General features: G+C 44.9%; 1 protein-coding gene across 1 annotated transcript in view; it reads left to right on the top strand.

The window, feature by feature from the left end:
* The window catches only part of LRMDA (leucine rich melanocyte differentiation associated), a 1,007,721-nt gene that overhangs the window by 539,068 nt on the left and 441,348 nt on the right, over window positions 1-27,305 (top strand). Inside the window, exons 3-4 of the mRNA XM_059661903.1 lie at window positions 17,887-18,013; window positions 26,244-26,383. Coding sequence (XP_059517886.1) covers window positions 17,887-18,013; window positions 26,244-26,383 — 267 coding nt within the window. The remainder of the gene's footprint in view (window positions 1-17,886; window positions 18,014-26,243; window positions 26,384-27,305) is intronic.

Genomic DNA, 27,305 nt, shown 5'->3' with positions numbered 1-27,305 from the left:
TGAAAAACCCTAACTTAACTCTGGTGCCGTGTCACATATAGAATTTTTTTGATATTTGCAACCATAGTAAAACAAAGATTTATATTTTTGATATTTATTTTATATATTTAAATGCCATTTAAAAAAGAAAAATCAACCAAAAAAATGAGTTTGCGTGTCACCACTGACACGAGTATCATAGGTTCACCATCACTGCTCTAAGGGATGCAGCAGATGTCTTCCGGGCTGATTGCTGCCGCCCCATGGAAAAAGGGAGTCCGGCAGGAGTGCGGAGGGGACTTCTGTGCCCAGCTCAGGCGGCTGCACGGGGGCAAAGCTGAAATGCCTGAGGGCTCCCGTTTCCAGCCTGGGATAAGCCCATTCTGCGTGGACTGTCCCGGCCCCTCAAGAAGCAGACACACCTTCCCAGAGTGCACACATCTGTGGGAGTTCGGGGCCTCTGAGCGCTAACGAGAGCTGCAGCTTCCAACTCACTCGATATGTTTGCTGTCACTCCCTTTGCCAGTGATGCTGGTGACGGGAAAGTCACGCAGTCTGTCAATCTTGTCGGCTCCCGTGAAACTGGGAAAGTTCTATCACTTCCCGCGTGGAGACCGACAGCTGTGCTTCCTCGCTGTCACTGTGGAGGCCCCTCCCAGTCACGGGTGGGCCGCAGGGTTCTGCTGTGACCCTCAGCAGCTGTGGAGGAGGGCTGGCCGGGACCCCATGAGAGCTGGAAGGAAGGCAAGAGGCTTGCCCCATGGTAGATGGAGAAAAGGAAGTATCTTCATCTAATTTCGGGCTTCTGTCTTGCCACTAGTGACTTGCGGTCAGATGGCTTTCGTTGCGGGGCCTGTCCTGGATACTGCAGCACCCCTGGCCTCCCCCCACTGATGCCAGCGCTCCACACAGTCAACACAGTAAAAATAGCTCCAGACAGGCTTTGCCTAATGTCCTCTAAAGGGTAAAACCACTCCTGGTGGGGAACTGCTGACCGAATCCCTTCAAACAGTTGTAGGGGTCGGTGTGGGGCTCATGGGGTCCTCTTAGGAGGAGGCACAGACCCTCATATCAGGAGGGGGCACTTGTGGGGGAGGGCGAGGTGGGTGTGGAGGGTCAGGGGAACTGTCTGAGGAACCGGTTCTCAACCTGTGGGTCGCGACCCCTTTGGGGGTCGAACAACCTTTTCACAGGGCTCGCCTAAGACCATCGGAAAACACATATATAATTACATATTGTTTTTCTGATTCATCACTATGCTTTAATTATGTTCAATTTGTAACAATGAAAACACATCCTACATATCAGATATTTACATTACGATTCATAACAGGAGCAAAATTACAGTTATGAAGTAGCAACGAAAATAATTTTATGGTTGGGGGTCACCACAACATGAGGAACTGTATTAAAGGGTCGCGGCATTAGGAAGGTTGAGAACCACTGGTCTGAGGCATAAAGCTGTCAGACCTCCAGGGATTTTGAAAGACGGAGTGAAAGGGAGCTCCCCCAGGTGCCTGGTGCTGCAGATGAGAACATCAGAGATCATGTTGCCCAGGTTTCCCGTCTGCTGGCTCACGAACGGGGCAGCTTCCATCCTGGTTCGTCCAGGGCAGTTACAGTTAAAGCCTGTGTTCCTGGCACAACCAATAATTGTGTCACTTTTACTCCAGGAGGTGCCCCAGTTTAGAGACCAAATTGTATGTTCATCCTCCCCGTGGCCAACAGCCCTTCACTGTGTGTGGGGGTGACATTAGGACTGACTTGGATGCCCTAGGTTCTCTGATTTCCTCACTCCTCACCACTCCCTATTGTCTTACTGGCCTTGTCTATATTTCAACATTTCCAAGATGTATATTTTTTTACATTTTACATTCCTGAATTCATCTCAAAATTGATGGCTTCTCTTGTCCTGGGGTCAGTCGTGGTGGCGTTGTTGTCCGAGAGCATGCCTACTGTTTCTGGTTCTCACTATTGTCACTTATACATGCTTTTGACATTTCACTTGCCGTTACAGAATTCACTGTGATTTGGCATCAAAGGACAAAATTATCGTGTATACATAAAGGGCATAAACTTGATATTATAAAGCAAATATTTGTTGTTGGAGTATGACCTTGATTCATGGTTTCGTGTAAAGCAGCAAGAAGGATATAAAAAAAAAAAGTGGAGAGGATTCCTGAATCATTTTGAGGCAGAAAAGCATTGGTCATTTTTAATTGACAGTGGTTTTTCTCTCTTACTAGTACATGAAATAACTGTGTGTCTATATTTGATGTACCTTGATTCACTGAAATACAGCATGTCACCTGCCTGGTCCCTGTTGGCATTGGGGACACTCAGTGGTTCTCACTCTTGTGTATACACTGAAATGATGCAGGGAATTGACTATAGCTCTCCAGACCCCACCCCTAAGAGCCTGATGTGTAGGTCAGGGTGGACCCTGGCATCTGAATTTTTAATAAGCGTCTCAGGGAATTCTGACACAGGTGGTCAACAGGCCAGCATTTCAGACACTGTTACAGTCACCCCTCCTCATTCCACGCTGGAAGAGGTGGAGGGACCGCTCTGCTCACGCAGGGAGTTCTGTGAGCTGGGACTGGTGTCCAGTCCATTGACACTTGGTCCAGGGGTCTTCCCTTGAAGTCTCACCAGACGCTCAGTGAGCCTAAATGGACTGCCCAGTCCTATGGCCACCACCAGAGAGTGTGGCATTTGGGATGTGATCCAGAGTGAACCTGGTGGCAGCTGTCTGCTTTACATGTATGTAGATACTTGGTACATGGGCATATGCATGTGCTCTTATTTGTTTTCCTTGCACTTGTTATGGAACACTTGTTATATAAAAGACAGTAAAGGCATTTTCAAGGGAAGGAAGCAGGATTGCTGAGGAGAGTGATAGGGAGGGAGGGACAGGAAGCAGAAGAGACACTGTTGAGGTGAGTATATTGAGGAAAGAAAACAGGATTGGACCAGTGATGAGCACCCTACACATTTCCTGGATGCTTTCTCCTTTACCAAGACTTTCTCAAACTTTTATTTGCACATCCAGGTGTGAAATGGGGGTGGGGGCTTCCTAATATTTAGTGCTAATTATCCCCCCCTCCACCCTGGTGTGGGCACCAAACTTTGAAGGAGAGAAAACATTTGGGAGTCCAGTCAGACTCATCCATACCACTGGACAAGATTTCCTCCTCAGCCCCTGAGGCTGTGCCACACACTCAGGGAACCCTGGTGTGGGGCCTGGGGGTGGCCTGGGAGGAGTGTGTGCTCGGGTTCTCCTGGTGGCCCCCACCGACTGCTTGCAACAGCAGGCCCCCAATGAGAGCCTTCCCGCTGTTCAGAAAACCTCCAGCTGAGAACACCAAGTAGACTGTGCTGAGCATTTGTGTGGCACACATTTACTTAACAGTTCTGCTGGAGGAGGGATAACCTTGAGTTTTCTCACAACTTCCTGTGTCTTATCCTCTTACCATTCTTCCCTAATTTTATCTTTAAAATGTTATTTTCAAAGCTTCCTATGCACAAATATTGTAATGAGCCTGAATTATGAACATTTCTGCAGCTCTTCTTGGACATTTCCTATGGAAAGGAAACAAGTTCAGGGTCTTGGCCTGCACCCAGGGCAGGTAGGTACTTAGCTGTCACTCTGGGAGATGCAAAGAGATGTAACCCATTGGGCTGGAAGTCACGTAACTTAGTCAGTTGTCAAGGAGACAAGAGTAACACATCAGGGACAATAGAACAGACCAAGACTGTGGACCAGTGATGGAAGGCATGTTCAAGGAGAAGCCCATTGGGCATTGAGTCTAGGCACGGTCGGACAGCCAAGTTTAGGGCAAGCTTAGAAGTCTCGTCTGAGGAGGTAGGTTTATACTTCACCTAGAACTGTGGGTGTGATTTTCAACAGCAGAAAGCAGGTGGAGGCTTTTCAAGTGGAGATAAAATGACCAGACAAGTTACCCAGCCTTCTCACAGGTCTTAGAAGATGATAGGAATAAATCGAGAGGTCTGGCTTAAAAGCTAGGTCAAGACGGATCAAAAACTTAGCTTTGTCAGAAGCTTCAGGCCCATTCTTACCTATAGACAACCCTGGTGATCCCAAGTCATTAATCCACCGGAGGCCTGTCCTGACCCGAGTTCCCTGGCTTTGAAGTGCGCTGTCCTCTGCAGCATGAGGAAATAATTTGCTGCCTGCTTCAATGAGCCATCAGGAGAGCCAGCGGACCTAATGACATGTGAGAATATTAACCTCCTACCACGAGGAGCTGTGAATCTTGAGCGGCAGTCTATAATTCACCCTGGACGCCTGAGCCAGACCTCTCCAGCTTTCTCTCTCACTCACTTTCTCACCCAGAGAGAGGAGAGACCTGCTCATAAAACTTTATATTCTCGAATAGTGTGAGCCTTGCTGAGCTGTTTAGCAATGAGTGACTCGCCTTTATCACTCATGGAAAACTGTGTACCCTCCGAGGAAGGAGCCAGGGGATGTGTTATTTTTAATGTTGCATTTTGCAAAGGATTCTTCCTTCTAATTTCAGGAAACTGCAGGGTATCATAGAAGGCAATCATTAGAATGCATGGATCACCAAACTTCTTTTTCATTCAGTACTTTGTCTTAAAAGTCAAACAAGTGTGGAGGAGGGTAGAACACTCATCTTAGGACATTTGGATGGTAGAAGGGATCCTAGAGATCTTCTATGGGCACTTGAAGGCAGAGGGGCACTGGAGGCTCACTGTGTTTTGCACTTGTTTCACGGGCTTTCGGCCCGCTGAGGACAGGATGATATCTTAACCATATTTATTCTCCCAGGCCTGTCAGACTGTCTGATCCATAAAAGACCTCAAGCAAACGTTAGTCAAAAGGTGGAGCAAATCATCTCTTGCAGCCCTCAGTCTTGTGTATGGGAGGAAAACAGGGTCTGCAAGGTGTTTTATTCACAGCTAGTTCTCCTAGAACCATACAGAGCTTTTTTTCTCTTCTCTGCCTCTGGTTAGCTGATGGCTGCTCTTGGCAGTAGAATGTCATTGTGGTGTTTTCACAAGGGATGGGTTGTTCCGATGGAGTTGATCTAGTAAACTCAGCAAAGTCATATGCGAATGTAGGGCCAGGAGACCCAAATCAGGGAGTGAGTATGGAAGTAGGAAATTAGCTGGAGGGGGTGAGTCCAAGGATGTGCACCTAACAGGGTAGGAACTTCTTGGACCAAGAGTGTATTCCTTACTTTGCTCTATAAAAGCCTTGCTCAGCAGGCTCCTTGCGGGTGGGAGCAGGCCCGTTTCCTTCACCATAGGCCTGGGTAGGGGATGCTCAGAAAATATTTGCTTAAGGAGGATGAGTGAATGAATATATGAATGAATGAAGGAATGCTTATTGGGATATTTTTCCATTCAGCCAGGCCATTTACTTTCCATATCACAAGTTTCTCTGCACAATACTGGGCACATACAGGGTTTTTAATGACTTGCAGATAGAAGGAAATAAAGCTGACTTGACCAGTACAGTGGATGGAAAAACCAATGGCTAGTTTCTACTCTGGATATGTCATTCTCAGCCTTTTTGGTCTCTGCAAATCGCTGTCCTCTTCGTTCTGCCATTATCTTCTTCCTTTTAAAGTTAATTTTATTAAAACCAGTCAAATTAAAACAGCTCTGTCCAGGGCATCTCAAGTTCCATTCATTATGGCTTCTTATCTTGGCAGGCGATCGGCATGGGGAGGCAGCTTGGCCATTATGCGCATACAAAGCCCATCACTTTCCTACCAGTGGCTAATTCATCAAACATTTATCTTTTGCCCTCTGAGCACCATGTCACTTTGCCTGTCACTCCCTAGTCCAGGATGAAAGTTGAAAAAACATGGGAGGTAGGAGAGAATTTTTTCTCTCCTCCAACTTCCACTCCCACCCCCCAGATCTTTTTTATTAGTCAGATTTTACACTTGAGACTTGGAACTCTCCCCCAAACCTGCCCTCCAAACCCCATATTTTTGGCTATATGAAGGCTGTAATGGCTTGCCACATTTACACTGAACTTTTTATTGAATGATGTCATGATTAGGGCAATGATAAAACATTGGATTGTTTGGGGAGTATTTCCTCCCTTAATCCACGTTAGAGCAGAGAAGGATAAAAAGGAAGAAATTTATGAAATAATTGACTCCACCTCCCCAAATTACAAAAGAGTAAAGTAAAGCTTAGAACAAGGCAAGGAGTTGACCAAAGCATCGCAGGAAGGTAGTGACTAAGGCCCCTGGTCATTCTTCAGACAGAGGGTCTCCTAAGCTGCCATTTCTGCATGTCATCGGATAATCCTGAATATATAGCAGTATCTTTTTTGTAACTCTAGCTACTTGATCTCCTTTCTGAGGTAACCAGTTCCTCTTTAAAAAATAAGATTTGCACATTTTTTGTTTGTTTTTTAATATTTCAAATATCACAAATCCTTATATTTACCTAGGTGTGTTTTCACATACCTTATCTCATGCCACTCTCCTTCCAATTTCTGCAAAGCGTACTGGTTAGGGATTGTCCTGCTATTAGATTAGATAGATTAGAAAATTAAACCTGAGAGGTATTATTTTTCCAAAGTCTCACAGCACGTACAGGACTTGCAAACAGAGCTAGTATCCCCATATTTAGTGTTTCTACTTTGTGTGTCTACTAACTGCATTGGTGTTTCTCTTCACTGAGTTGACAAGATAGTCTCCATCAGAACACCACATTCCTTGTGAAAACACCACCATGACGTTCTACCCCCAAAGCATCAATCAAATAAACAGAGAGGCAGATGAGGATGAAAGAACCTCTGTTGAGCCTTAGAAAATCTCTTGTTTATCACTCTACCCATCTGGAATTGTTTGATCCCTCCTCTTTGTCCCTAGCGTTGTTACTTCTGTTAGATGTTAGTCCTCTGGGCCCAGAATGTGCCATTATATGAAATGGACTACAAACCTGACAGCATTGTTCTTTGAAAGGTTTTCCAAAGCACAGAGCTAGGGCTGTTTGGAAAGAAGAAAAATGGCTCCAAGAGCAAGACACTTTGGGAGGTCACCATATCTCCCAGGGCCTTCTTTCCTGCAGGAGATATAAAGCTATCTTGTAGTCTGGGGCAGAAAACATGTTTTCACCTTTTTCAGCCAACTGGGACCTCACAGAACCAGCAGTTGGCACGTTTTGCTGGTTTTCCTGGCCTGATTCCATTCCAGGAGGCCCTGCCCATGGGGAGCTGGTCTTTGGGCAAGTATTTGATTAGGGCCCCTCTGCGTCCCGAGGGCCGTGAGGCCCAGCCATGTAAATGTCTCCTTTTCTGGTTGGTTTGCAATGAGTAGACACCATCTGTTGAATTAAAAATTCCCTGTATGGAGGGTGGTGAAAGGCTTGTGTGGAAGAGACACTGTTATCTTTCAAGCAAACAGTTCATGAGGTTGAAGAGCCGTGTTCTTGGCCCAGCATATGTTTGCCCAATGGCTGTGGGAGCCTCGCCCACCAGGCGCTGAGTTCTGCCCCATGGCGACATGCACACATACCGCGGCTGCAGCACACCATGTCCGCCCCCTACATCCCCCAGTAAAGAAAACCTCCATTTATAGAACCCGCCAAACAAACTCACTCTTTAGACTCTTAAAAACAAACAAGATCCTGAGGCCACAGGCTCCATGCGCGCATGTGTGGTTTTGTAAAAATCTCAAGCCGTGAATCAAAATAATTGTAGAGACAAAGTCAAAGCCTGTCACCAGGGTGGGAAAATGCAGGCAAGATTCACTGAGAGGACAGGAGGACAGCCAGATGGGCAGAGTGATGGGAAAGAGAAGTGAAGGTATCCAGTGTGTTTGTAGGAGGAGTACCCGGTTTCCCATCTCTCTAACCTAAGGGACTCACTTGCTGAAATAACTCCAGGACAAACACAGGAGGATAGGCCAAAAGGTGACCACCAGAGCCCTCATTATTTTTGAGAGCCCATCTTGGTCACACTAATTAATGATATACGGTCCTGTATGATTTTTCCTTATGTCAAGTCCAATGTTGTTCTCTCTTCCTGTAGATGGTAAGCCCATTGGGAGCAGATGCCATGACATGGGCTTCTTCCACATCCCCACATGTGGGTGCTCACTGAGAGCCTGCCATCCTGGAAGTGAATATGGAATACATGTTTTCTGGGGCTAAATTCGCTTTTATAAATGTTGCTTACTTGACTACCAGGATCAAGTCACTCTTCTTAAGTTAACTTCACCACCAAATTATGCATAAATATAAGTAGATTGTGCAAAAGATTAAAATGCAATTGAACTGAAACTTAGCGCAAGCCCATCTTCTCTTTGAAGACTTCTCTCACTCTGGACTTTCCAAGCAGTGCTCATCGCTCCAGTCTAGCCTATTGCCCTGCATTACCTGGGACTGCTTCCCTGTCTGTATCTGGTACGCAGCAGTAGAGGACCATGCCACAGTCATCCTTTAGCCCCAGAGACCAGCGGAGTACTGGGCACAGTGTTGGCACTCAGTACAGTTTTGTAAATGAACGAATGGATAAGAATAGAGGTACACACCAAGGGGACCATTACTGGTAAATTTCATCTCAGCTCTACCTAATGAATAGTTAACCTCAGGAAGGCCACATTACAAATAAAAACAAGACATTAGGAGTGAGTTCTTCAGCGTATTGTTCTAGGAGGGTTAGAAAGTCATTATACATAGAAAGGCAAAATAATTGGAAGACCATCTAACTTGATCATTAAAACTGAGGACAGAAGATGAATGGATTACAAAGCTACCAGAATTTGGCTAAAGGATATGACAGTGGTGAATTTCCATTTCCATACCTCAATGAGAAATTATTTAGAGGTAGTTTAGCATCGTGTAGTTGAGAAAACACTGCACTATATGTCCAAATGTTTTAGATATGGTTTGGCCCTGTGCATGGTTTCAGATAAGGCACTTACTTCTCTGAGCATTGGTCACCTCTGTGCAGTAGAGGATGGAGCACCCTCAAATTTTCCTAGGACTCAAAGTCTACGATTCTGTGAAGAAAACCATGATAGAGCATATTTCACACAAATAGAGCTCTGGCTTTGGCATCTAGTCTGCAGGCTATAAGAGGCCAGTGTGTTGATATGTGCCATCTTAATTATGGGGATGTCTCCATAGTTAGGGAAGCATTAAAGAGGCCTTGCACAGTCCCAGCTAGAAGATCAGAAGAATGTGCTGAGTTTGGTGTGATGGGGAATGGCAGAGCTAGAACTGTCCGCTGCCCTCTTTCCACCAGGTTGAGTCCTAAGGAACCCTCTGGCGGGGAACCAGCAGCTCTGGCAGCCCTTGTACTAAACTATGGTTTAGAGGAAGGAGCTCCAGTCATATAAGCACAGTATTTGGATAGAATATTAGAGGTCACTGAATCTTCTACTCTATGTAGAAATTCCCTCTACACATTCTCCATGACTCTAGTCTTTCGTCAAATATGTATAGTGTCTCATAAGTCAGCTTCGTCCTTTGGCGAACAGCTCTCTATTTTTGGACGTTTAAAAAAATTAATTTAAGACCTCTCCCTCCAACTCACATAATTTTCCTCCTATTTGTTTATCATTCTGCCATCTGGAATGCCATAGACTTAATACATTGAGACAACTGAGCGTCCCCTGCTCCTGGTTAAATAATCTTGACTATCTCATCAGTTTCTTACGTCCTTGACCACATAGTTGTTCTCCATGGTGTTTGTGAGTGCTGATGCCCCTCTGACTGTAGCAAGCAGGATTGAAACAAAGCTCCAGGTAGAGTGACTCAAGGGCCAGTACAGTGGACAAGGATCAGGGTAGCTTCTGTGGTGGACAAGGATCAGGGTAGCTTCTGTGGTGGACAAGGATCAGGGTAGCTTCTGTGGTGGACAAGGATCAGGGCAGTGCCATCCTGGTGATTCACACTAAGCCCTCTTCACACCACTGGTCTTTATCCAAGGCCCATCCACCTCGTGTTTGGGCGTTTTACTTAAAAGTAATATTTACCAGAGTTTTTCCTGATTATAAAATACTTATTCATAATAGAAAATCTAGTAACTAGTGAAAACTGTAAAAGAGAAAGAAAACCCTAGAAGGCCATTACTCAGGGGTTAGAGGTATATATCTTGGATACATCTATTGATAGATAAATATGTAGATATGTATGTTTACATATACCTTAAAGGGTATTTGTGTATGTGTATACAGAATTGTCATAAAGTGGCTATATACACGATGGTGTGTTATAACAAAGACTACTTTAATGACTTTTAACCATCAACATGTAAACTATGCTGCAAATTAAAATTTACATGGAGAATGCAGGGGGATCACACAGATGCCTTTTAATTTCCATGCATGAGTATATGTGCTATATATATATTATAACTTAATCTTAGGTGCTTAGATAGCATGAAAACTTTGCTGGATCAGTAGACGTCTATCTACACTGTCATTTTTAAAAAATATGTTTTTATTGACTTCAGAGAGAGCAAAGGAGACGGAGAGAAAGATAGAAACAGCAGTGAGAGAGAATCCTGAGTCAGCTGCTTCCTGCACACCCCCTACTGGGGATCAAGCTCGCAACCTGGGCATGTGCCCTGAACCGGAATCAAACCTTGATCTCCTGGTTCATCGGTCAATGCTCAACCACTGAACCACACAGGTCAGGCTACACTATCATTTCTAATTGCTGCATGATATTTCATTTTACAGATATTGAGCTGTATTTGATCATTCATCTATCACTTGGAATTTAGACTTGTTTATAATTTGCTATAAATAATGCTGTAATGAACATACTTAAACATGCACACTTATAAAAAGTATATAAAATTTATATTACTGAATAAATTCTTAGAATTATTGTATTAAAAAGGTGATAATTTAAAGGCTTTCAATTACATTGTCATTCAAAATGGTTATAACAGTTTCACTCCCCATTAATATTGTATTAGTCTAGAATCTTCAACTTTTGGCAAGACTATGTTAAGATTTAAGAAAACAGTGTATTTGCTAGTTAAGTGAAAACCTCTTGTTTAATCAGAATATTTTTGATTCCCAGAGAAGCTGAAATTTTACCCACTTTTCTATTATTGACCTTATTCATCCCTTGTGTATTTTCTGTCCATCTCTTTTGATCATTTTTGTTTAGGGTTTTCCTTAATGATTTTCAAAAACTCTTTGCATATTAAGGATGTTAAATTTTAGTCTATCAGAGAGATTGCAAATGTTTCCCCTAATTTTCATTTGCCTTTTAGTTTTTTTCTTTCAATGGGTACTTTAGGTAGTGGAACTTTAAATCTACATTTAAGTCTTTACATTAGACACAAAATATCATCTTATTTGGGCTGAAATAATGGGCCGATTCCAACAGGATCATTTTTGATCTACTATATCCTCCTGAGCATCTTTCCAGGGTTCTGGCCTCCATACATGTGATCAACTTGGCCTTACCAAGGTATTGGCAAAATTCAGGATCAAAGTCCCTCAGAGCAAGCTGAGCCATTCATTAATGTTCTTCATGTGTATGTTTGAACCAGTTACGACCTTACCTAAATTTATCATTTTCTAGCCCACTTTTTGCTCTCTTGTCATAAGAATATCATTAGAAGTATTTTCAAAGCCATTTTGAATTCTGGATACAATATATATCTTTATTCCTAGTCAACTGTCCGCATTAATAGCTGGTCTCACAGGACTTGTCCTTAATGCACAGAAATTGCCTGTTTGAGAATCTGTGCTATATTCAGTTGATATCTGTATTAACTCATTCTACAAAGGATTTGAGCTAAAGCTTATCAGAATTAATAAAACAAAACCACAGATAAATGAAACATCAAGACTATAAAAATTATAAGCCTCAACAGTGAAGTTAAGAAGCAGATGTAGAGACCTTTTCACAGTTGGGTCATAGTTTGGCTCTGAGCTTACTGGAAGCAAAAGTAAAAAGGGTAACATGATCAGATGCATGATTTACATTATCTGAAGGAAAACATATACCAGTTCCCCAGAGGCATAATTCGGCCACAGTTTCACGTAGACAAGTTGATAAACATATGAATCCAAAGTTTGAAGAATGTCACCTACCTTTTCAAATCACTGGAACAGCAAGTGCCCATATCTGGGCTTCTAGCTCCTCCCTCCTTCTCCCTGGTTCCCTGGCACCGTACTTAACAGTTTTCTTGGTATTAGTGGGTGTGGTGCACAATGGCCTCAGACTTGATGCCACTTAAAGTTAAAAAACGCCTCATTTACTATCTTACATTTTTAACTGGTCTTAGATTCAGCTCTCTTATGAATTTTATTCTCTGTAGCTCGGGGATCATCCATCCTGACAAGGAAGCAATAGGGCTTTGGGGGTGACTGAAATTCCATGTGATGCACTGTCAGCATACACCATGTCGGTATACACTGTCTTATAGCACCCAGAGCCTTTTCTGTATTCTTCTATTTTTAAAAGACACTTTCACCACTATTGATATCGTTACCATATAGACTGTTTGATTTATATTATTATTTGTACATATATCCCTGGCTATGTGACCTGAATGACAGAAAAAGATGTAGAAAATACATAGAGCCAACTATACCTATAGTACACTGTATGGTAATATGCTATAGTATATCACTACATTGAGTGCATTACTGTGTGTGTATGTGTGTGTGAATATGTATATATATATATATGCATTTAAAATATGCTATAGAAAGAGTTTGGTGATGGAGGAAAGAGTAGCTCTCATGGTGTTGATGACTAGCCTTTCTAAAGACACCTGTGCACCTCTGGCCCTTGTCTGGAACATGAGCAGCTGCATCACAGCTCTGCTCTTTGCTCCCCTCTGCATCCCACATGTATGCTTCTGTGTGGCCTGTCTTGTCCTGTAGCCGTGGTCATGGCCTCTCATAGAAGTCAGTTGGGGAACATTTCCCAAGGACCTGCTGTATGCCAGGCACAGTACTTGGCGTGCTGGAGGGAGTAGGAGGGGTGCAAGTTGCTATTTTTTTTCTCTCAAGGGCGATGTTTAAATTATTTAACCATTGCACTGATCAGTTTGAAAGATCCTGGCTAGAGCAGGCTCCTGGAACCCCATAATGTGAGGGGGACAGTAACCACTTAGTTGCTGAATGGTGGGAAAGTCTGGGGGCTCTAGGCAGTGGCCAGGTTAACAGAGAGGGCCGCTCTGGGTACTCAGAGCTGCAATTCTTTACCAACTGGTCAGCAGGTATATTTAACCAGTTTAATAGCCAGCACTGGTGTGTGGGTACAGGCTCACTGAATGTCCCCCCACCTGTTCTCAGACACTTGGCCCCAGGGTACAGGAAGGGAGGCCTCTGGCCTCTGAAATAATGTGAATTTAAAGATTGCCCTGACCGCCCCTGGCCAGTCACCCGAGGCCTGTGCTGTGTCCTGCCCTGGGGATTCCATTGGCAGCTTTGCTCTCAGCAACTGACAGGCTTGTGGCTGAGGAGTAGTCGTTGGCAGAGGTACTGAGCCCTCACTGTGCATTTGAAGACTTTCTGGGTCTCATGGAGGTTACATTGAGACTCCTTTTTCTTGGGAGCTGGGCAGACAGAAATCACCCAGAAAGCCCACGGTGAGGCTGAGGACTAGACGTCAGACAGGGGTTAGTTCCTCCACCATTTCCATGGCCTCCCCACTTCCTCCGTTAAAAACACATCTATGGATGCTCAGGTGGATGTAGTGGAGGAAGCAGGTAAAGATCTTAATGGAGATGTTATTTTCTTAACTGGTTTGAGAGTGTCCTAACCCTTGGTTCTAGATGTAAGGCCAGCTATGCAGACACTTGTCTATCTTAGGGTCTGGTTAACTGTCTCCTTTCCCCTGCCCAGCTCATGCCAGGAAGAAGTGTCATTCCTGGTCCAGGCTGGGCACTAAGGACAGATGGGCCTAATTCTTACCACAGTCTGTACCCCAGGATAAGGTTGGCAGATCTTGAGCCAGGGGTTCTGGAGGTGCCCTCTGGGGATTTTCCTGGCTGGATTTTTGCCAGGTAAGTGGCAGGAAGGGCTAATAGCTCCATATCAGCAGCTCCCCTGCCCCAAATTGACCAGCCCTGCTCTGCTGGCCCCTCTCCCTCTCCCTTCTGACCTGTGACTAACTTTTGGGAAAAGGATGAAGGCTGCTGAGTGTGTGCCCACACAGGAGCAGAAGGGATTGCAGTTCAAGGGGTGGCCCTTCTGTGGGACCTGCTGCCCCGCCCAAGGCCCCTCACAGCCGCTGGCCTCCCCGGGAAAGGGTGGCAGCAGCCTGTTTAGTGCCACTGTTTTCATAAGCTAATGAGGGCAGAGTGTGAGCCACAGGCAATGATGCTGGATATTAACTGTGACAGGAAGCTTGATCATAATTATCTTAACGAGGATAGGGTTAATTACAGTGGAAACTTAAAAGTTCTCTCTGTTTGAATCTGCTGGAGCTGAATGCGTTGTGATGTTCTGTCATCTCGATATGACTTTGGAAGAGGCTCTGGGACCCTCCTGCAGCCGCGGCGGCTCCTGGGGGAGCCCAGCCAGCGCCCTGCACATGGGTCTCTGAGGTGGCACCTGTGGGTGAGACAATGGGCAGCTTTCCTGCTGGGGGAGCGGGAGGCGCACAGCCTGCAAGGCGCTTCTGGGCATCTGATTAGATTTCTCGAGCAAACCACCTGCCACCCAAACCAGACCGCACACTCTCCCTGTGCCCTCAGCATCTCCTGACTGGGCTGGGAAGCTCTCTCTCCAGCTGGCTGTGCCCAGGTAGCAGCTAAAGCCTTGCCCTCCCCCTCCTGCCTCTTGCCAGGGCAGACAGATCTGCCTCTCCTTCCCAGCTCCCCGCCTCCCCCCCTCAGACATCAGCAGCCACTGCCAACTAAGCTGGCGAGTAACCCTGGAGTGACAGCCACCCCTTCCACCAGGGTCTGGGGTACCCTTTGCTGTCCACGCAGAGGGTTAGAGCAGAGAAATTACAGTGCCACCATCTATTCCTTGTAGCTACCGTCACTGTCCCATGAAGCAGCATAGGTCTGTGGTTCCTTGAAGCCCTGTAGCCTTGCCATTTGACGGAAGGGCACATATCTGTTTGCAGGCATCTTGTGTACAGGGGTATCAGCTCAATAATGGATGCAAATAATGTCTCCTTTCTGGAAAACAACAAAAGTAAAATTTCCAAAATGTAAAACATAAAACCATCTTCCAGGTGTTAGTTTGGTGGCCTCCACAGGCTAGCTGAGCCCCAGAAGCCCTGTCCCCTCCAGTGTTACCCTTCGCCACGCTCGCTGCCTCCTGTCCCCAATCCCTCAGCTCTGAATTCAGCTGATTAAATCACACCACACGGATGGTAGGAAGACCTGGGTTTATTAATCCGCATCATGGTTCCCTTTAACTGAGCAGCTAATAACATTAAGTGGCAAAGGGAATCTCAAAACCAGACAGGTGATGGGGGACTTGAGCCCGAGCCTCCAAACTCCTCACTGAAGCCTCACTCCGAAGCTGGGCTTGAGCTCTGCCCGGAGCCACCCGGAGAGAAGGCGGTCTCTGTGGGCACTCCCTCCAGTGTTCCCGGCTTTGTCCCTTGTCATGCGATGTCATTTTGTTTTATGCCTCCCCTGAAGGGAGGTTTTGGAAGGGAGCTTTCTTCTGCTTGCCAGTTGCCAACTGTTTGCGGATTCTCATGATATGAGCATTATATTTGCATAACATAACTGGGGAACAATGTGTATTTGGATGCTGCCTCTGACCAGAGCCCAACCGATGTTGCGCACAAAGGACTTATTAGCCCTCCATAAGGCGCCCCCACAGGAGGGAGGGAGGCGGCCTCAGCTTCCCTCCTGGTAAACAGCCTCGCTCTGAAAAGCGCTTGGGGATCATCACTCATTAACCCCACGGAGCAAGGGACTTCGGGAAGTGTGGAGTGCCCCTGCAGAGGCAGGACCTACTGCACGCCTTTGTGCATTGGTTGGTCTGCCCACCATCTGCATCCTCAGCAGCCTCCCCCACAAGCAGGGCTTCCAGAAAAACCAGTGAATGAAAGGAGGAAGAGAAAAGAAAGAAACGTAACTTGTTAATCTTCTTTCACTTACTGTCCATGAGATGCTATGAGCTGGAATCAACACAGAACAAGGCGTTCAGCTGGGCTATTGACGTGCCCAGGCCCACACTGCGAGGAAATAGGGAGTTGGTGTAACATTCCAGCCCGTCCTGACTGCAGGCGTGTGAGTCGTGTTTTCTCCCTGAAACGTGAGGCCCATGAGAAAGGAGGAGGAAGAAATGAGGCAGGATGACTCCACTGACCCTTGACCCAAAATGTGTTTGGTCTTGCCCTCCCTCCTGCTTGGAGCAGGTAGTGTTTGGCTGCAGGAGGACACGTGGTCTGGGTGCTGGGCCCTGGGTGGGACCGCCCAGAGGGTCAGGCAGAGATGGGATCTGCTGGTGGAGCTCTGGGCCCAGTGAATTCTGGGGATTTAATTACCTCTTTGCAATGCGTGTTACACCTCCCAAGCACTGGCTGTTTTGGAGTCCTCAGGGCGGGAGTCCTTAGGGCGGAAATCCATGGGGAGATGTGGATGGCTGGAGATGGCCCTTGAGCTGAAGTTCGCACCTGCACCAGAGGTACAGGCGTTGCTCACACCAGCAGGCGGGTCTGTAATGTGCATGCCACCAGGAGATGAATAAACAGTGCAGACAGCATCCCCCTGATTCGTCACATTTTACAGAATCACCAGGAGATCCCATGCGCGTCCGCCCTCCAGTTGACGTTGCAGCTCAGCTGTCAGCCATGCAAGCTCAGCTCGGCTCTCGGGTCTGGCGGGTGACCGGGCTGGGAGCATGTGTGTCTGTGTAAGTCCCTCACCTGCCCGGTGGCTTCTTTAATTAACGCCTGTGAGCGCCAGGGCCCGCATAGGCGGGCAACAACCCCTCACCACCGCCACCCCCAACACTCTAGAACCCACCTCCAGAGAACCTTTCAGCTAAGTGTAAAACAAGGCTGTTTTTCCTTTTCTGATACTCCTCCCCCCCCCCCCCCAGCCAGGCACTTAATTCTTTTAGATGCCTGTTTATGTACTGCCTCGATATCTACCTTGCTGGGCTCAACACTTCTTTCAGAAATAAAGTGAGAAATCCACTTTCCATACATTAAAACGGTAACTTCAAGCCAGGAGCATTGAAACAGAAATCCTCCCAACCCCTTCCCTACTCCTGCCCCCCAAACAAAAAGAAAGAGGAAAAGAAATCAAAGAAAGGAGCAGAAGCAGCCCCTCTCACTGGAGGGATTATTGCTCCCTCGGTGCCCTGCCCCTGAGACAGCCACAGGGACACTGGGCAGAAGCAAATTAAGTGATTAGTGAAAGAAAAAAGCAGAGGAGGAAAAAGTCACAGGCGGTGAGCGGAGAGAAAGGATGGCTTCCTCGCTGTTTCCTACCACTGTGCCGAGGAGAACCGCTAAGAAATGATACTTGAAGTTATATTTATTATTGTAAGCGGGTCTGATATTTCTGGGCAGGAATGATGGATGACAACTTAAATTTGTGTCCAGGGAATGAAGGTGAACTGTGACAGAGTTATTTATCTTGGGAATGGAGGTTAGGGTCAGCCTAGGCTGGGTGCCTGCAGGCACAAGACATTGACAAATTTATCCTGCAGGCCGCATCTGAAGCCCTTTGTTTTGGATCCTGGCTACTCACTAAGTGACCCTCATCCTTCATGTTGGCAACGCGTGAAGGATGCGGTGAGTGCCAGCGGCCCCTTCTCCCCCGCCGCCCCCGCCCGGCTCCCGCTACTAATTCTTGTCATTCACTTTGCTGACAGGCACCAAGCCCAAACTATTCCCAGTCCTGAAAGGGAAGGTTAAAATATTTATTTCGGCTCATAATGGCCTCCCTGATTTAGTGCAGGATCATTTTTCCTGTTGCCTTTGTCATTGCAGGTCACTGGAAGGACTGAGCGCCTTCGGGAGCCTGGAGGAGCTCGTCTTGGACAACAATCTGCTGGGGAACGACCTCGTGTTGCCAGGGTTACCCAGGCTTCATACCTTAACCCTCAACAAGAACCAGATATCCTTGGCCCTGCCCGCTGCCCCCGCTCCCTGCCCTGCCCTGCAGTGGTCCCCTCCTGCTCGCCAGCTCTCCTCCCCGGCCCCACACAAATACCTGCAAAATGTCAAATGAGTTTTATGTGTCAGCTAAATTAAAGCATGTGAAATACAGTCCATGGGCAGACAAAGCGTTCTGTCTCCTGGCACTCGGGACACTTCAGAGTAATTTATTATAGGTCATTCATAAATGAAATGCACCATTATATCTTCCTGTTGCTCCATTTTAGTGCAGAGATCTAAGTTATGGCTGTGAAGAAATCTTTTTAATAGATAAAAATAGAGAAAGAAAATAATGTCACTGCTGCCAAGAAGGCGAATCCCGGTTCTGTTTGCTTGGGCTTGTGTGGGAGGGCGACCTCTGGTGGAAAGTCGGGGGTAATGCTGCTGAGCAAACTTGGCCTTCACAGTGGATGCCGGAAGGCTCTCTTGGGCAACAGTTGTGGTGAAGGCGACAGGGGGCGGGGCCAAGGTGGAGGATAAGTGTGAAGCCCGGGCCTATCCTGTCTTGTATGGTGTTCATCACAGCAGGGTGATGAGAAAGGCCTGGGAGAGCCTGGCTGGTATATGGCCTCTTCTTAAGACTGCGAGGACCCAGCCAGCCTCAGAGGAGACTCAGAGGGGCTGAGGGCTCTGGAGTCCACCGTGAGCTGAGAATGGAGTCAGAACCTTTCTGCAGCGGGAGGCACATGGCTCCAATGTTAGACTGTGGGTCTGTGCCATCATGACGCCAGCCCAGCGAGGCAGAGTGTGGTGTCAGTGCTGTTAACTCCTGGATGCGCATCTATTATAACTCCCAGCACAGAGTTGAGGGTCAGTAAATGTTGGTTAGATAAGTGAACGAATCGTCATCATCAGCTGTTCTTTAGGGGGCATTCCTGTGGATCAGGCGGCTCTGTGCCCAGTAGCTTTAGATATATTACAGGGTGGGACAAACGTAGGTTTACAGTTGTGAGTACGTGCAACACAGTTTATTCTTCTATTATTTTCATTCAAACAGCTGTACACCTACTTTTGCCTCACACTGTATTTTTCATTCTTATCCAAGATTGTAAGTAGGGTATAGTTACTCCTTTGTCCAGATGGGGAAAGAGGCAAAGTATAGACCCACAGCCAGACATTTAATAAGATGCTAGGTCCCAAATTCAATCTCAACTGTGGCTATATCCAGACTTCTTTCCATTCTAGTGTATTGCTTCAGACTTGAAGTCCAATCATCTTGTTTCATTGATGGCACATTCCAGACCTGGAGTGGTTTAATCACTAGTTCATGATCACAGGTGAAAAGCAAGTTAGAAATAGAAAAGGGATCAGGGCATTTTCCCTAGAGTATGATATAAAACCGGATATGCATGTGAAGTTTAATCTATATGCATATGTCAACATTTATTACCCACTGTTTATACTTCAAGTCACAAGTTTATATTTTCATTATTCTGTAAAATATACTACTTCTGGTCATTATTAATTGGCACTTTAATAGAAGGAGAATGAGATTGCCTATAGGTAAATATCAATCTTCATCATATGAAATGTTGATGGATTTTTCCATTTCCCATCCTCCAGTCAACTAAGTTTCCTAGTCACTGTTTGAAAAAGTGTTATAGTCAGTGTGTTTTAAGGCTTCCTTGGCTGTGTAAGGTGATCAGTGGGACAATAGTCTCATATTGATCAAGAACGGAAGGAATATTAGACTAGATTGGATGATACGGTTCCTTCCTTGAGCCATAGTGCTCATATCCTGTGTCCTGCATCACTGTTGAGTATTAGAGTTCATGAATGTGTGTTCATGAGTCAGCTTGATCATGCTTAGCTATGTGGCCTTGGACAAGTCATCCTCTAAGAGCCTCTGTTAATCATTTTTATAGGAATAAGTTGAATTGGATCATGGTTTTATTCTCAGATCTGCAGTTACCAGAGACTAGTGGGCCTCTTGGCTCTGTAATTCAGATTTTCTTTGTCCCTGGTTGAGTTCTTTCCCTGCTCCTTGCCTCCTCTTCTCCAATCTATAGCAATAATGCCCAGGAAGTAATGGTATGGCCTGGAAGGGACCGAGGCAGAAGGCAAGGTGTAGGTGCCAAGCAGATCACTCCTGTCGCTGTGTTGTTGTATGTGCTTTGTAATCAGTAGATACAAGAGATTATGGTTGGCCCTCTCAGGATGCAACATGGCTCTTCTTTCTCCTCCAGGCTGTCAGTATGATCATGAGAATTGGCTTACTTTCCCTTTATACTTGACCCAAAATTCATAGAATGAAAAGCAGGTAAAAGCACCAGTAATGATATATGTCATCCTCTTAACCTACCAATTCTGACTCCACCTTTTTGGCTGACTGACTTTCCTACCTACGTGTAACAGTACCTCAGGCTCTCCAACCATTACACAATTCCATATTGCTGTTCCTACTCTGTGAAATGTCTTAGACTTGGGCTCTATCAGTTAGCTTTGCTGCATAATAATCCTCAGCAGTGAGTCGCTTTAAAAACCAAACATTTCATTGGTTTACAAGATTATGGGTTCAGCTACTTGGGCACTGCTTGGATGAGAGTTCTGCTAGTCTTGCTTTGGGCCACCCAGGCAGCCAGCCACAGTTATCTGGAAACTCAGCTGGGGCTGGATGGTCTGAGATGGCCTTGTTCAAAGGCCTGGAACTGGAACTGGTGCTGGCAATGGGCTGAACTACATGTCACCCACAAACTAGCATGGGCCTCTCCACATTGGAGGGGTGTTCCAAGAGCAAAGTTCCGATGTACAAACACTTTTAAAGCCCAGCTGGTATCATATGTGTTTCTGTCCTATGGCCAAAGCAAGTCACATCCCAAACGTAGAACCATTGTGAGAGGGGACTATGCCAGGTGTGAATACACAGAGGCATAGCTCACTTCATTAATCTAACACACAGACCTTGATATCCTGTCTCCTTATGTTTTTACTTCATATTTCCAATAAAGAGAGACCTAGAATCAAGGAACTCAAGGAACTATTGACCTTCTGAATATTCACTCTTTCTTATAAATTGAATCTTATTTTAAACATAATAGGAAGCTTACTGTCAAATGGGGTTCTTCCTCAAGTTTTTCTGTGCTGTTGGTTTTATTTTTAATTTTCTGCTTTTTGGCATATATAGAATGGTTATTGACCCCCACCACAGCTCATTTTATCTGCTTTGTAAGTCTAGAGTTTTCCATTTGGCTTTTACTCACAATTAAATCTGTTTATACAATGAGTGTGTTACCGGACCCTGGGAACTTGGGTTATGGTTTTTTTTTTTAATCTTTTACCAAGTGGCACTGCCAAATAGTACTTAAGAACAACAGGCTCTGAAGCCAGACTTCCTGGGCTTGTACCCAGGTCTACCACTTACTGCATGACTTGGACAAGTTACTTAACATCTCTATGCTTTGGCTTAAGATGGAGACAATAATAGTACCCACCCCAAAGGTTGTTGTAATGGCTATGGAAGAATCTCACAAATACTAAGGTACAGTAACACACTGAATTCTATGTAAAGGTTAGTATTACAACTTTTATTATGATCCTAGAGAATTATGTGAACTTATCTAAAGTCTTTTGGGTCACAGTGTAACCAACATCAGAGTATAGATTTAGAGTGCTTCTTTGACTTCTATACTATAATTTAATATTGCCCTCACATCATTCTGTGAGTCGGGTACCACTAGGGATAATTCTCATTTTTATGAAAAAACTGGGAGAGTATGAACTTTTTGAAATCACATAGATTGTCTGCGGTGGGGCTCAGTCTAGAGCACAGGTGTGTTAGTTCTCAGCCCAGACTCTGAGACCCAAGGTGGAGGGGCAGGCACTGCGCAAGAAGAGGAACTGAGGTGCGGGAAGAGTCAGCTGCCTGTGCCTGGCTCCACAAGGCCCTGCTCCCAGCTGCAGTGGGAGCTTATAAAAGGAATTCCCGACCCCAGACCCAGCAGCTGGCAGATTTCTTCCCAGTTCACCACTGCCCCACTTCCTGGCTGCGTACCTCCTGCTCGACCTCACATGTTTGTTCCCCTAGTCCTTGTCCCTGAGGGTTCCATTCAGCTGTCAGCTTTGGAGCCCTGTCCTGGCATCCCTAAAGCCTGGTCTTCCCAGGTTACCGCTTCATCTCTTGGTTCATAGCTTATCTCACTCTTCTTCCTTAGGTTCGTTTGCACTGGCCAATAGTGCCTGGCCATGGCAAATAAGAGAACAACTGAGATGTCAGAAAAATATGGATATTTAACCTTTCACCCACTTTTCCTTTAGGGGTGATAAGTAACTTCATTTTAAATCACAGTTCATTTCTTCATTTTCTGTCTCCCTGTGTGCTTCAGCACATGTATGTAGAGACAGCATGAACTATAACGCCAAGGAAGATGCGTAATACAAGTAGGATGTGCTGAGTTAGAAAGCGGGACTAAGAATTTTCATTTTTCAGTATTTAAAATTTCCCCTTTGTGTTAAAAAAATGATGAGTCATTGTCTAGGGACAATGACGTGTCCCTAGAAATGTCATTTCTTCAGTTCTAGGTTTAAATATGAACTGTGCCATTACTGACAGTGTGACCTTTGACCCCAGTTTCCTTCATTGTTATGTGAATGTGATAATATTTCTGATGTATGTGCAAATCAAAATGAGGTACTATGCCATATACACTGTGTAGTTAGCACTCAAAAATCCTATAGTTGGATGCGCTCTGGTTGAAATCCTCCCAGTGGTTATAGATGCTGCCCTTTGCAGCCGAGCACAGAGGGAAGGTATGTCCCCATCCTCTCACCTGGGAAACAGCTTCCGACCTGTGCAGCTGGCCCTGACCCCGGAGGCACCCCTCCTCCCTCATGCTCCAAACTTTCCAGGCAAGATGTTGCTTTGATCTTGGGCCCCAGCAGAAAATCTCCCTTGGCAAGCCCGGCCACGACAGCTGGGCTCTGCAGTGGCAACTTTCTGTGGACAACATTGAAAAAAATCAAGGCAGCAAGTACTCTAGAGAAGGCGTGATGAGGGAAACCAGGTGTGTGCTAAGAATCCAGCTGGAGAGAAATGAAACTGTGCCAGATAGTGTCACATTTTTAAAAATGGGGAAAAAAACAAACAAAAAGAAAACCCACCCAATAAAACCCAAAGCCTTAGGAGAATTGCTGAGATTCCCCACTGCGGTGGTCTTGATTAGCCCCAGACCCCAGTTCCCTCCTCTCATTGACTCTGGTTAATTTTCTATGCAGTTTTACAAACAGGAATGTGACACATTCTCTCTCAGAGCCTGCAATCAGGCAAGTCAAGGCTGTGCTCTTCCTTGCTGGCCCAGGAGACCGAGGAACCCATTAAATCTCCTCCTCCTATCTCATCCTCCAGTGGTGATCTCAAGGTAATGATGAAGTTCTGGTCCACAGAGTCCTGAACTGGTGCTGGAGATTCCTGCCTGGTGTGGATTTGGGGGAGACCACCTGGCTAACCCCAATTGATCAGTTAGTGGGTAATTGAAAGGCTTAGTAAGATGGAGCAGCTTCTGCCACACACAGTATCCTAAATGGAGCAGGCTCAAAGGCTTAGGAAATCCATAATTCCTTAGATTTGTGGGCACAAGATGGCTGAAACTTCTTGAAGCCTCTAGATCAGCTGTGGGTCGCGACCCCTTTGGCGGTCGAACGACCCTTTCACAGGGGTCGCCTAAGACCATCCTGCATATCAGATATTTACATTACGATTCATAACAGTAGCAACATTACAGTTATGAAGTAGCAACGAAAATAATTTTATGGTCGGGTTACAACATGAGGAACTGTATTTAAAGGGCCAGAAGGTTGAGAACCACTGCTCTAGGTGCTTTGCCCAACAAATGATCCAGATTCGAATGAATCAACTTCTCCACAGCCACCTGTTCATTGGCTGACCCAGATTTTGTGGAGTGTAAAACTTACATAATTTGAGGAAGCCCTCTTAAAGGAAAAACTACATAAGTGTGAATGCAAAATTAGGTATGAAGATGAGTGTTACTTAGAATAGGAAATATATCAAAACAAAATAAAATTTAAGTTGAAAACTACTACACACTAAAATATTTAGAAAAGTGAATCTTTTTGTACTACACATGTCTGTATAAAAACTTTGTTCCTGCAAATTCCCTTATAACTTTGTTATATAATTTTCTAACATTTTATAGAGAGAAAATAGAAATATAATTCCATCTAATTGAAAATCAAGTTGTATTTTTAATAATTTAGGGAGGTTTCTTTCAGATTCATCCCTCCTTATTGTTAATTTCACCACTAAATTATTGGCAAAATATTTAGAATTTTTAAATATTGAAAAAGCTCTCATACATTTTTTCATGTATGAGCTGTTATATTTTAGGACATTTCAAGTTATTTGTATATGTGTATACACTCAATAACTTAATCTTAAATGTTCTTTGACCTGATAAATTCATTAATCATTGTATCATCAGTTTTATGTTGGTCCCTATATGTTATGTCAGCATGAATATTACTGGAAGTTGTTCCTACTGATACTGTTGTAATCACCAGACACAGACATGATGCAAACCACACAAATATATCTCACTGAATCCTAATTAAATGCCACTTCTTCCCAAGTTCCTCTTAGCCAGGTTCCCAGAATTTCCGCAGGCACTCCAATGTCACCCAACTCGAAGTCACATGTAGAGGATGACATCCTAGTGAAGAAAAACAGTGATCTTAACCAATCGCGAATTTCACAAAATACGTGACCATGCGGCACTATTACTAGGGCTTGTTTCAGAGCCCTGTGCAAGCAAAGAGCCCTCACATACAAGCTTTATTAGTTCTGTGGGAAATGTACATGTGAAGATTTACTCAGATTAAACTAGGCCTCCCTGGATGGTGGCCTGCTAGGTTTCCTGTCCATAGTCACTAAATGTTGAGAAATGACTGGGATCTCAATCCAACTTAGTTGCCCAATGTTTTCTCAACTTGAAAATCTTGCCAGTTTTGAGTTCTATTCCTTCACATTACCACCTTCATACAGTAGATAAAAAAATAGATGAAGATTTAATGTTCTCCTTTTCCCCAAATACCATGATTTCTTTTTCTCTACCAGTGAGGCCACTGAGCAATGCTCGGCTCCACCACAGACTCTCAGTTTGCCCCTAAGAGGGAACTAGGTTTTGGTTAGACTTTTCTGTCCATAGTAGTAAAGGCTTCCCCTAGTTTATCTCCTGATATTGGATAATTCCTCTTGTCCATGGGCTCTTGGTATTCATGGCCTCTATCCTGGCCTGTCAAATCACCATCTTGCTTAGGGCCCAGCTCATCAGCTCAATTGGTGAGTTGATGTGTGTGTGTGAACTAGCCCTTCCCAATCCATGTGATATCCTGCATCTGTGACTCTTTTCTTATATGGTTTGTGGTGTCTCAGAGTTTGACTTGACTGGACAGTGGAGCCCACTGTGGGGATGGATCATGGAATCATTTTACCACCATGTCCCTCCTTGGTCTTTTTTATTTTTTCCCCCTTCATAGAACATTAGATTCACAAAGGGTCTCAGGAAATGGGTTCTGACCTGCCTGGCTTGACTAAAGTTGTGCTACTTTTCTCAGCTTATCTTCTCCTCCTAGCTTTGTTCTCCTTTCCCCCCAATACTATGATTTTTCCCCCCCACCAATGAGGCCACTGAGCAATGATTGTCTCCACCACAAACTCTCAGATCATAATAGGATGGCCAATCCCTGTTTGTGTTTATGCCATTCCTGTATGTTTTACTGATACATTACCCATTATAGGAGAATTAATATTTTTTAATGAGGTCTTTGAAAATAATGCCTTGCTTTCACTACTAGAAAAAAATTAAGTTTTATGGATTTGCATATTGTAAAATATTTTACTACATGGAGTATACCCTTCATCATTTCAACTTAAAAACAAAACAAAACACAGAACTATAGAGGAAAGTGTGGTAAAACAATTAAGTACATTAATTTTCTCTCAAGTGATCTGAACTCAGCCTTACCTGTCCAGAGAAAAGCTCGTTCATGTATCCAACAGTAGGAGTGAAAAGCTAACTGTTCTAGATACCCACAGCTGAGCTGATTTCAACCCTCACGCATGCCATATCCTGGGAGCAGTCTGGACTCACAGTGGCTAGTCTTTCCCTGTAAACCATGGTCTAGTCTCCTTGTTAAACCTTTTGTCTTCCTGGACCAAGATCCTTAACCTTTGTCACATCACTGACTTGGAGCATCTGCTTGATCACCTGGCAGAAGTGACACCGGCTCTGGAATACCTCAGCCTGCTGGGTAATGTGGCGTGTCCCAACGAACTGGTCAGCCTGGAAAAGGACGAAGAGGACTATAAGAGATACAGGTGAGTATCTAGGGATTTGAGCATGGTGAAAGAAGGAAAAAGTGTCTTTTGGGGGGATAATATACTATTGTGTGCATAGCAGATGTTTGGTAAATATCAGTGGATTCCACATGATAATATTAAACTTTTACCTTTGCGTAACCTATAGCCATTGTCTCCCTTTGTTGAAGTCAGAGGAGCCAAGAAGCATGGAATGCTGTTGAGTGGTCTAGGTCAGGGGTTGGCAAACTTTTTTGTAACGGGATGAAGGTCATATGGTATCTGTTGCAACTATTCAACTTGGCTGTTATCGTGCGAAGTAGACATTTGTAAATGAGCGGGCATGGCTATGTTCTAACAAAATTTTATTTTAAAAAAACAGCAAAACAGACAGCAGGCCAGATTTGTCTCTATTTTGCTGACCTATGCTCTGACTTGTCAGGTCTTCCCGAGGTCTGCTGTAGAGTCACTTTTTGGAGAAAAAGCACTTCCCACTGAAGTTTAGGGAGCTTATATAAAATCCCAAGAGGACGTCCCATAAGGCCCATAACTTTGTTCCATAAAACTATGCCCAAGTGCCCACTGACCATGTGCTTTGATGGGTTCCAAGTAGAAATGCTTTTCCTTATTGTTTCTACTTCTAAACCATCTGCTTTGGAACACCGATCCAAACTCATCTCTGTTAGGGAGGCTTCTCCATCGTACTGATTTCATAAACTCGTTTTCCTTCTTCATTTTGAATTCTGTATGCTCTCATTCTTGACTATTGTTTGGTAAATACTTTTAATGATCATCTGTGATGTGTTGCAGTTCTCTCCATTATGAATATGCTCTCATTAAAACCCCACTCGAATCAATGTGGGAAGGAAAGAGGGAGGAAGGATGGAAATACAAAACCTATAAGGCTACTGGAAAATAAATGTGGAAGAATTGAGGAAAGAGG

The sequence above is a fragment of the Myotis daubentonii genome, chromosome 13, assembly GCF_963259705.1.
Source record: "Myotis daubentonii chromosome 13, mMyoDau2.1, whole genome shotgun sequence".
NCBI classification, from domain to species: domain Eukaryota; kingdom Metazoa; phylum Chordata; class Mammalia; order Chiroptera; family Vespertilionidae; genus Myotis; species Myotis daubentonii.
This window is presented reverse-complemented; position numbering and strand designations above follow the sequence as displayed.